Genomic DNA, 12098 nt, shown 5'->3' with positions numbered 1-12098 from the left:
CCGCAGTGCTGTGCAGAAGCGGGAAAGAAACCCTGCTTCCCTATAGCACCAAAGCTGGACCCAAAACCCAGGGTGAACACAACCTCGGTGTGAGTGTTGAGGAAACAGGAAGTTCTTTGAATAGTTTTTCCTTTCTTGGTAGACCCCCCCCCCCACACTACCGAAGAGGTACTTTTCATGAGAGTGTGGAAATGTTCATTAAAGTAATCTCACCATTTTTCTCAGCTTGATTCCAATCGCTGCCTTCACTGACTGTATAAATAAAACGTTGGTCTTAAAGGTGCAACTGGGTTTGAACTTACGTATTTTCTGCTGCTTCAGACCAAGATGGCTACCCACCTGAATCTGCCTTCACTATTACCATTCCCCAAGCGCTTTGCCTCCGTTCCTTAAGTCAGTGCTTCTCAACCCACTTTGACCATTCAGCCTTCCAGCTGTCATCATCCCTGACTCAAATACATCTCCCCTATTTCAAACAGAAAGTTCCTTGGTTCATTTTCCTCTGTTATTCAGTCTATTATATTTTCCTTTAACTATCATCCCATCTTTGTCTTCTGACACTATTACTTCTGAATACTTTCCAAATTAAGCATCCCAGTTTCCCCTTCCCATGAACAATACAATAGCATTTTCAAATACTCCGCCTCTTTTTTTTTTTTAATCAGTGCAGGTACTCATACATTTGAATGTATGGAGAAATCATAATAAAGATCATATATATCTGGTGTCCTCCATGTTGGGAGAAGTCCATTTTGTGATAACAGCCTTGGAAACACTTTATGACTATTAGAAAATAGTGGATGAACTTTCTTGAAGAAGAGATTATGCGAAACAAGAAATTACCAGGATCTTGTTGGAGAAGGAAAATAACACAGACCACGAGAAACTTAGTGGACTGTTTTGTTCTAGAGGGACTGTTGTCTGACTTCAAGGACTTATGGACAGTGTATACTAAGTGCATAAGTGTATTGTATATTGAGGAATTGTTGGATTATACTTTGAAGCTTTGTAATTGGAGATGTGTTTAGAATGTTTTCTTGTTAACTGAATTGCTGAAATGTATATATAAGAGACTAGGAAAAAGGTCCGTTGTGGAGACTCCTAACAGAGGTGAATGATCTCTGGCAGTGTGTACCAGTGGCATCCCTGTGCAGTTCTGGACCTGTCAGCAGAGTCTGAAGGGCCAAGGGGTGCACAGAATTTATACAGGCCAATAGCTATGCTCTGAGAACAAAACAAACAAGAATCCAGGCACCTGTCTGGGGGAGACGTCTCCTTTCAGGAAATCAGCCTGTTTATGCTACTCCTTTTCTGTACTCAGCTATGCACTTGGCATATCTGTGAATAGTTTCCGTGGATACAAAGACCTACAAAACACAAGTTCAAAAGGAAATAATTTATGTATCTTTATATATGTACTAGGAAAAAGGCCCGTTGTGGAAATAAATACAACGATCTCTAGAAAGAGGCTCTGGGCGGGTGCCCCAGCCTTGGACACTCAGTGTCAATTTGCTGTGGTGACCTCAGCAGGGTATAATGACACTGAGTCCACCATTTTCTCCAGAGGAACTGATCTCTGCTACCTAAAGAACAGTTGTAATTTTGAGTGATCTCCAGCCCTCACTTGGAGATTGGCAACGATGGTTCCCCAGAAGGGAATCGTTGGTTTGGAGGGTGGAGTCTATGGCTTTGTACCTGTCCAAGGTCCCACACCTCCTGAAACCACACCCTCTTCAGGCTCCATCCCTCACATCTCCAGGAATTTCCCACCTGGAGTTGGCAACCCTATCTCCTTCCCAGCCAATCATCAACCTACCTTTATTTCCCCCTCACTCTTCAGCTTTCCACCCCCCACACACCTGCAGCCTCTCCCATGCTCTGAAGCCCTGACTGCTACGTCACATTGGCTGTCATACGGGGGCCACCTCTGCAGCATATAAGGTTACAGAGCCCACCATTTTCTCCAGGGGAACTGATCTCTGCCATCTGGAAAGCAGTTGTAATTCTGAGTGATCTCCATCCCTCACCTGGAGATTGGACACATTTTACTTCAGAACAGCAAACTGTTTAGAATGCTAGAGGCAAAAGTCAATCAAGTCGCATATGCAAACGACCTCTGCATTCCGTGGCAAAGGCCAATGAGACTGCATATGCAAATAACCTCTGTGTTCTGACTGGCTATGGGGGGAAGAGGAACAGCAATCTGTTTAGAATGTTGGAGGCAAGACTCAAGCAATGCAGCCAGTGGATATGGACAGATTTTGAGTGACACACCAGGGCGCCAACCAATTCCGGAGCATGTGGAATGTTCTAGAGAAGTGCCACCACCATTCAGCTTTTATATATAAGGGAGATACACGCATAGAACAAAATAGGCAGCAATAAAGAGCATTTAAAGGTTCATAATAAATATACTTTTAAAAAAGGAATATAGGGAGCTAAACACAGCATTTCTCATTGACCTTTGATCTAGCCGCTGTGAGTCTTTTACTTTCATCTGTTACTTTCCCCATTAAGCACCCCAGTTTTTCCTTCCCATGAACAATACAATAGCATTTTCCAACCCTCTGCCTTTTTTGGTTTTATAAGTGCAATTACTCATACATTTAAGTGCCTGTTTACACAACATGTTGTTCAGCAGTGGAATTACCTGCAACGCAATACACAGAAGCAGCTACTCTTGAAAATCTGTTTCCCTTCTCAGAATCATGAGTGAAGAGTTTTGTTGTGAGAGCTTGAATAAAACTTTGTTGGTCTTAAAGGACTCAGACTTTGTTCTGCTGCTTCAGACCAACACAGCTACCCACCTGAAATTATGTGAACTATTCACACAACACATTTGCATGGGAATCTAGTTCTGGGGGGATCCAAGGGATCATCCTTTCACCATGTCATCTAAATGAATCTTAAGAGGCGCCTGACTAGACAGAACAAGACACCATTTCAGCTTTTGTATTCTTATGGGTCAATGGGTGTTTCCCACAACCAAGTGCAGGGCAGCATCCTGCTGCAGAGCAAGTCATGCCAGGGATACCCTCTGCAGTGAACCCGGCAAGCTTGCTGTTCAGGTTGGCTACCAAATCACATCTTCCTGATGCCCTAGGTGAAACATATTTGGACCAGCCTTCAGTCCCATTTCAGCAAGAAAGCTGAACAGGCACATCTCTGAATATGCAAAGAATCCTGCCGGAGCAAAGTACACCTGACCCAGGGTTAATCCTTGAAGGTAGTTGATGATTTCACTTTAGCTCACTGCACAGTCCAGGAGGACTGGAAGTGAGCAATGGTGTGTCCAGATTCCATTCCTTGGGTTTTGGTGCCACTATTGATTATTTCTGGATTAAGCTATGGATCTGAATCTGTTGAGAAAAACAGACAAAAAAGGACCCTCTACCAGGAACAGTGAGTACCATTCTGGTGGTATAACGTGCAGCTAGACTTTCTCAGCAGGAGGCCACCCCATCCCCCTGTCATAGGTAAAAAATACATTCAGTGATTTCATGTAGTCTAAACTGAGGTCCAGTGTGTGGTAGTAGTTAGAGTGTCAGACTAGAAGAGGAAAGATATAGGGTTCAAATCCCCACTCTTTCATGAAGCCCACAGGTTGAAACTTAGAGTAGTCACTCTGTCCTAGGCTAATCTATTTCAAGGGGGGAAAGGGAGAGGAAAACTATGCTTTCTACCCTGAGTTCCTTGGTAAAAGGTAGGCTAGACTGTGGTGGATACATAAGCCTTTGTCAGCCATCATATTTTACTATAAGTACAGGAAGAACATGCTACTCACAGTCTTCTTGATACACATTATTACCACTTTTGTCTAAAAAAATCAGAGTTCTGGTACATGTGTACTAAGGGTGAAAATAAATGGGTTCCCTGTTTCAGAAAAACTGGTGTTCATACGTATTATGAAAATTGCATGTGATGCATTGTCCCATATGTGTGGTAAAATGAAACAAATTAAAGGGACTGGGAGGTTTGATTGAGTGTCACATTTTTCCTTTTGATTCCCCAGGCCTCGCATGTCATCTGAAAATGGCAATTTAATTTTCTGTAGCGGGTCTGCTAAAAATATTGAATTCAGAACAGGATCGCAGGGCAGAATAAGAATTAACGAAGAAGACCTTGCTGAGACCTTTAGCCAGGTAATGCATTGGTGTGGTTTTTTTAACTGCAGTTTAATTTATTATTATGTAAATCTTGAAAAAGATCTTAAATTGGATTCAGATAATGTCATTCAAATGCCTAGACAAAAACAATACCCTCTGCTGCTATCAAATTTATTGATTGATTAAATAGTATTTAAATTAAATTAATTCATTATTCTGAAAGTGTTGTTGATATTTGAATTTGTCACAGGTTAGAGCTTTTCAGATGTCCTGGACTGGACTCCCCTACTCACAGCCCTGTGACAAGTGCAAAATAATTAAACATGGAAAAAACATGACTGTTATGTGAGGGCCATGATGTTCCTAGGGGAACAGGCAGTAGTCCATTAGCACTTCCATGGCTCTTTAGGCTACGGTATGATTAACTTATCCTTGGTTTCCCTCTTCTCACAGTATTAATTCTACCTAGAAAACACAAGTGCAACAGCAACATCACACTTTGGGAAGCTGCCTTCTCTCACTGCCAGCTGCCATCACACATGAGCCAAGGGGGAAGAGGTGATGAAGGAGAGAAAAGAGGCTGAAGGCTCCACTTTCTAGAAAGTTGTGAAGACCAATGCAGAGTACTGCAGTTGTTTTGGTCCTCAGCCCTTTCCCTTCCTAGTTCTGTGTGGAACTGCAGATCATCCACATTTGGGAAAACTAGAGACAGTTCTATAGGGTTGTAAAGGAGAAGGCAGGAAGCAGCTGGAACCCTTTCTTTGATTCTGCCCAAGATGAAAAGACCAAGGGGTCCACTGATTTTCTCCCTCTTACATCCACCTTGTAGCTTGCAATATGGCTGAACAAAGAGGAAGCCATAGAGAGTATGGAGTACAGTCAGGGCCGGTTCCAGGTTCTGGGGGGCCCTGGGCAAGATGCCTTCCCTACACAAAGCAGTGTGCTGCTCCCTGGTTTGTGCGCACGTGCATACACCTTCCTGGAAAAGGGAGTGAAGAACCATTTTCATGCTCCTTTACTTTTCAAAGAAGCCAATGGGGGCTTCAAGGTATGTAAAAGAAGCATGCTCCAGAACTTCATCTAGGCATTACTCCCAGCAACAAATGAAGCCATTACAGGAGCTTCTGGGTCAGGCCTTAATTCCTGGTGGGAAGAGATGGGCCAAACATCTTTGCCTGATGGTGCGCCTTCTGCTGGGCTGCTGGCCTCTGCAGATGCAATCTGCAGGCTACTCCTTTGGGTTCAGGGTTCTTTACAGGGTACATGTAGATAAGCACAGAATCTCTCTCTCTGTATGTGCTACGTGCTGCCAAGTGCTTCTGGCTTATGCTGACTGTATGAATTAATGTTCTCCAAAATGCCTTATAATTAACAGCCTTGCTCAGGTCTTGCTTGATTGAGTCCGTCCATCTCATGTTGGGTCTTCCACTTTTCCTGCTGCCGTCAGCTTTTTCTAGCATTATTGTCTTTTCTGGTGAGTCTTGTCTTCTCATAATGTGACCAACGTATGAAAGCCCAGACTCTCTCATAGGCGTAATCTTCGTGGGGGCGTCGGGGCGTCAGCCTCCGCCGAAATTTTCAGGAAAGTGCTCAGCCTCCCCCGGGAGCCACCCTTGCTCCTAGCAAAGCAATGCCTCTGGCCCAGCCCCAGCCCCCCCCCCCCGGGAAATTGGAAAGTCTACACCCTTTATTCTGAATCTTCTTTCACCTTTCTCCCTTCCATCTAAAGTGGCAAAATGAGGTTTTTTAAAATGGCTCTTTGATAGCTACTGTCTATTTTATTGAAGAGGTAAGTGATTGCAGTGCTGTAAAATGTGGACTTATGTAAAGATGAAATGATAAGTATTTTATGGTACTTATCTTTTCATCTTTACATAAATTCACTTTTTATGCTACTTATTTTATGGTCCTTATACAATTATGTGTTATCTCACTGAGCTTGAATAACATCATATTTCAGCAGTGATGCCAAGTTTCTCTGTGGCAGAGCAAACATGCCAGCTATTATGTCCCCTTCAGACCTTTTCATGTGATAAGTTTATTTGTGGATTGACACATTTTCTCTTGAAGATGCATTTCTGTTGTGACAATGGTATATTTCCCAGCTTTTAGGCAATATTTTATATATGGGACAATGCAGTTGTTGTTCCAGAAAACACATCACCTGCATGCATTGTGGAGAAGGGCCATAGCTCAGGGAGACAGCACATGCTTTCCATGCAAAAGGTCCCAGGTTCACTCCCTCGTATATCTGCTTAGAGGTTAATAAGTGTTTGTAAAATGCATTCTCTTCCTGAGACCCTGGAGAGCTGCTAGAGTTGCCAGCCTCCAGGTGGGGCTTGTAATTCTCCTAAAAGTACAACTGGTTCCCAGATGCCAGAGATCAGTTCCTTTAGAGGAAATGGCAGCTTCAGAGGGTAGGTTCTTTGGCATCCCGTTCCACCCAACAAGCTCCCTCCCCTCCTCAGGCCCTCCCCAATCTCGAGGAAATTCCTAAGCCACAGTTGGCAAACCTATGCGAGTCAGAGTAGACAGTATTAATTTAACGGAGAGCTATCAGTGTTCTGATCTGGTAACAAGGCAGCGTCATATGCTCACCTATGAGATATTATTTGAGAATCAATACCCCCCTCCCTCTGCCGTGATCATGCTTCCACTCTCTCCACTGTGATCATTTTGTAGCTGTTGGAGTTGTTGTGATGAGGGAATGCAGGTTACCTCAGTTAACACTCTAGAAGGCCCTGATCACAGAGAAAACATTATTTCCAGGGAACAAAGCAATAAACTCAGATTTAAGGAGGAGAGGAGTTTTCCTTTATGAAGACAAATAGAGTGAAGATAATCATTTGCCCACCTGCTAGGGATGTTTTGATATACTGAGTTGGGCCATAAAATGTGTGTGTGGGGGGGTGCGCTTTGGCATGACTGAAGAAGAGTACAAGGCAGCACACATGGGGGCTCAAACCCAATTACAGGATAGGTCAAAGTGAAACACACCCAGCTGGGAGACAAAGAGTTAAAAGGTCTGACAAACTATGAGAAAATGGGTGAGCCGAGAACTGGGGTGTGATGGGTGGGGAGAAATGTGATAAAATGTGCCATGGGCAGCCTCTGTTACAAAGTTCTAGGAGATTTCCTTGTTCTGTTATGCTCGGTAGTGTTTTGATGTATTGTTTCCAGTGCTCTTGTGCTCTAGTGAATCAAGATTGTATTTTACTAAATAAATATTATTATTATTATTATTATTATTAATAATAATAATTATTATTATTATTATTATTATTATTATTTATTTACAAAACTTATCTCTCACCTTTCTACCCTTACAAGTTAGGGCACTGGCTGCTTGTACTGTCCGAAAACCAGCATAGAATAAACTATAACATTGTCGGGGGGAAGACTTGCAGAAATATCACACAGAAGATTGAATGCAATTGTAGCATTTATTTTATTATAGAATAGAAAGCCCCTTTGAGATAAACTTGCCTGTTTGCCGTAGGTTCTATGATCTGACCTCAGCATTAGTGTTTTGGGTTTATGGTTCTTATTAGCAGCTGCTTAAGCCTCCATGAAATATGTATTCATTCTTTATACTTCAAAAAACAGTGGTACTATCTTTTTCTTTGAACTTTTAGATCAGAAAGAATAAAGATGAGATTCTTGAACTAAAAAGATTCACCAACATCCCTCAAAATGTTTCCAGTCAGGTCACCTATCTTCATTCCAAGGTGAGTCATAATTCCTACAATATATTTCCCATGCCCTTTGTGTGTGGGGGCTGGGGACAGACTAGCTGCCTTCTCTGACCAAGAAAGTTTTGTTTTATGTTCTGGACTGGTTGGAAAACCTGCATGTTAAGCTACTGAACAGAGTGCTGTGATATTTATAAATAATGTTGATACTAAACAAGAGATTTGTGATACTAAACTTTTATGTAAAAAGTTGATACTAAACTTTTATGTAAAAAGTTGATACTAAACTTTTATGTAAAAAGTTGATACTAAACTTTTATGTAGAAATATCAAGGTCAATTAACAAAACTAAAATTATATTAAATCACAGGATCTTTAATAAAACTGTCAATATTAAAAACTATGAATAAAAATCCATCAGTTTTCGTTATGTATATAGGTACCTCCCCTTAGTGTTTAAAAAAAAAAGCATTTTAGTAAAATTAGTTCTACGGATGGGGATGTCACAGATTGCAAACATTCTTATGACCAGGTACTGTTATTAATAACATAACATACATGTACACCAGATGCATTTCAGCTATGAGGCCTTCCTCGGTGGTTTACATTTGTACAATACACACCATACAATGTATTTGTTAAAATTACAACTTACCTGACCAAAGCACTGAACATCAAGTTGGTATAATTAATTAGGACCCCCAGCGATAACTTTTCAGAAGATGATTACTCATGGTCCAGATTTCTCTATAAACCAGGTCAGGATAAAACATTACACAATGGTGTGTAAAGCCATATACAAGAAGTCAGAGGCACCCACATACCACTTCCCACAGAGCACCTGGAATCAGAGCATGGAAATTATGTGGCTGAAATGTTAATTCCTTCTCCCCTTGTACTATGGCCCCGATCTGAATCAGGGCCCAGAACAGTTGCAGTGTAAACGGTAAACAATGGCAGATCATCTAGGGTTGCCAGCCTCCAGGTGGGGACTGGGGATCTCCCGCTTTTACAACTGATCTCCAGCTGACAGAGATCAGCTCCCCTGGAGAAAATGGCTGCTTTGAAGGGTGAACTCTATGGCATGGTACCGTGCTGAGGCCCCTCCCCTTCCCAAACCCCGCCCTCTCCTGGCTCCACCCCCAAAGTCTCCAGGTATTTTCCAACCCAGACCTGGCAACCCTAAGATCATCATACCTAGTTTCTGTGAAATTCTCCTCACTTCTTTGGCACTTGCAAACATCTATTGTCTCAGTCACCCATTACAATTGATTATGAATGTTGCTTTCTTCAAAACATGCCCAGGAAATTCTAGTCAGGGGTTATTTCAGCTGGTTACATTTTAAATCCCAGTTTCTAATCTTATCATTTGTCACACATTTCAGTGCTAAGTAGTTTTCCCAAGTGAATCCCAAGTCCTAGCTAGATGAATGACAAATATGTCAATCCAGTTTTTAAATTCAGTGACATATTTGGTTCATTAATAAACCAATTGTGTTGAAATTAGGACTTGTAAGGGCCTTTGGGCTGGATCGAGCCTACAATTTCCATGGGTGGAAGGATTTTCATCCACAGAAGCACAACTTGCTGCAGCAGCCCAAAATGCCTCCCTCAAATGCTGTTCCTGTGTTATGGGGGAACCCCAGAATTCAGTTGGGTGGATTGGTGGTCTGCCATGGAGGGGATCAAGCCTCCCTTGTGTGGGCAGAGGCAGGATCCAACTCTCTGCTTTAATAGCAAACAGCTATTAAGCATGTACTTAAGTCTTTCCTGCTGGAACCTGTGAGTTATTTACACTGAATTATGTCCTCCCCCATCTTAACAAGGGTCTAAGGCAAAAACAGAAGTACTGAGATAATGGAGGAAATCTTCATTGTGGGTTACTTCTTAATCCCTCTGCTGAATTGTCAGTGTAAGCGGAATACTTTCTAGCCTTCCTGGTAAGAAGCTTATTAGATAGTCCAGAGGTCTTAATAGATATGCATCACAGCTTGGCAAATTTAAACTGGTATGTGCCTATCAAGTCATTGTGACATCATCCTCTTTACTAATTTTGACAATTTATCTTGTCCTTTTTATTTCTGCTGTAGATTGTGAATATTGAAGGCAGACTTCAGAATCTTGAACAGGTGAATAATTTTGTGGCACAAGAAATAATATTATGCATTTTAAATTTGGAGATTTGTAGTGAGCTGCCACCAATATGCAGATGACACTCAGCTACTATCAGATCCCAGAGAGGCTGTGGAAACTGTGAACAGGTGCCTGGAGGCAATTTTGGAATGAAAAGGGCTAAAAAGCTGAAACTGAATCCTGACAAAATGAAGGTGCTACTGGTGTGGGGGGGAGGTCTGATGCGGGAAATGGATGAGGGAATGACCCTGTTTTGAATAGGGTTGTACTCCTCCTAAAGGAACAGGTTTGTAGCTTGGGGGTGTTCCTGGACCTGGGTCTCTTGTTGCATAAACAGGTGGCAGTGGTGGCCAGGGGTGCCTTTCAGCAGCTTTGGCTGGTGAGACAACTTCAGCGCTTCCTGGGAATAAAGGATTTTGCCACTGTGGAGCATGTCCTGGTACTATCTAGATTAGATTACTGCAATGCAATCTACATGGGGCTGCCCTTGAAGACTGTCTGAAAGCTAAAGTTGGTGCAGAATGTTGCAGCCAGAGGGTTGACTAGCGTTTCACTTACATTGGCTTCCAGCTTGCTTCCGGGCTCAGTTCCCTAGGACTCACATATCTTAAAGGGGACCTTCTCTGATACAAACCTTCCTGCTCACTCCAGTCATCCTTGGAGGCCCTGCTTTGGTTGTCTCTATCATCTGAGGACAAATGGGTGGTGACCTGAGAAAGGGCCGTTTTGATTGTGGCACCAAAACTTTGGAACTCCCTCTTCTGCACTAAAATCGAATTCAACCTTCTTTTTAATCCAGGTCTCTCACCCCCCCCCCATTCTGCCTTACATTCCCTCCCTTCAGTGGTCAGCTTTCAGCCTGCTGTTGCCTCAGGTTATTTGGATGCTGTTTTGCCATGGACTTAAATTGCCTCCACTCAAACTCTGAGAAAATCCAGAGTGGTGGGCAAATGTAGAAAAGACCACGGTAAAATCCAGTTGGAAAGTGCATTGAAAGTGGATTATTTAGTGTGTGTGTGTGAGACCGCAGCCTACGTCTTAGGACCATTTTCTATTTGATTCAAGTTGTTCTGATTATGGCTGAGGTCAGACTGGCAGTTTGAAGCACGAGGGAGTCATGGCAAAAAAGACCAGGAACAACTTGTTCTGGGTATTCCCGGTCACACTGCACCGACTGATATGGGAGCATACCAGGAGGAGCCACAAGGGAGTGTTCACACTGTTGGCCCGGATGCGCGGCTGTAACTGGCTTTTTCTCACTACAGAACATGTACCTATGCGCATATTTGCATCAGCAATTATCAATGCAGTTTGTTCGCACAGCTTGTAGCATGCACGCATCCGGGAAGTGGAATGAACGTGCTCTCCAGGGTTTGCTACCACTTTCACCTGGTATCTTTTAAACTCGGGAGGGAACGTTACAAGACGGGTTGAGTACAGCTGGGGAACGCCTGACAGATGTTCCTGTGTGAACGGCCCCTTTAATCCGTTTGTGAAACGTTTCTGAAATGTGCCTATATTGGGCCAAACTGCCAGTCTGAACTCAGCGTATTGTGTGCATATTTTTTTCTAGAGGCCTTTGAATTAATTGCATTGTTATCAAATAGCTCTGCTTATACATCTTATTTATTATTTATTTTATTTATTTAGACATTTTTACCCCGCCCTCCCCGCAAGCGGGCTCAGGGCGGCTTACAAAGGGCATAAGCCTATACATAAAAACCAATAAAACCATAAAAATTATAATCAACACATTACATTTAACAATAAAGTGCTTCCATTGTCAAGATCTTAAGTTGTTGTAGTGGCGGCGTCCAGCAACCCACAGTTGGGTATCACTGTCCAATAGATAGTCCGAGCCTGTCCGCTGCTCTCATTGTCACATAGATCTCATATCGCTGAATTCCAAGGGCACTCCTGACTTAGATAGTATCACCACCGTTGGTAGTGGTGGTGGCAGCGGCGGCCCCTACGTAAAGGCCTGGTGGAAGAGCTCCGTCTTACAGGCCCTGCGGAACTGCATAAGGTCCCGCAGGGCCCTGATCTCTTCCGGGAGCTCATTCCACCAGGTAGGGGCCGCCACTGAGAAAGATCTAGCCCTTGTTGCAGCAAGATTTACCTCTCGGGGGCCCGGAACTACTAACCGGTTCTGGGTCCCCGACCGAAG

At 43.0% G+C, this 12098-nt stretch overlaps 1 protein-coding gene across 1 annotated transcript in view; it reads left to right on the top strand.

The window, feature by feature from the left end:
- Window positions 1–3283: 3283 nt before the first annotated feature.
- Window positions 3284–12098, top strand: part of CUBN (cubilin) — a 227622-nt gene continuing 218807 nt past the window's right edge. The window contains exons 1-4 of the mRNA XM_015423746.1: window positions 3284–3402; window positions 4013–4142; window positions 7742–7834; window positions 9889–9927. Coding sequence (XP_015279232.1) covers window positions 3284–3402; window positions 4013–4142; window positions 7742–7834; window positions 9889–9927 — 381 coding nt within the window. The remainder of the gene's footprint in view (window positions 3403–4012; window positions 4143–7741; window positions 7835–9888; window positions 9928–12098) is intronic.

Source organism: Gekko japonicus, unplaced genomic scaffold (assembly GCF_001447785.1).
Source record: "Gekko japonicus isolate JY-2015 unplaced genomic scaffold, Gekko_japonicus_V1.1 scaffold94, whole genome shotgun sequence".
Classification (NCBI taxonomy): Eukaryota; Metazoa; Chordata; class Lepidosauria; order Squamata; family Gekkonidae; genus Gekko; species Gekko japonicus.
The sequence above is the reverse complement of the archived record's forward strand: the minus strand, read 5'-3'. Positions and strand labels throughout refer to the sequence as shown.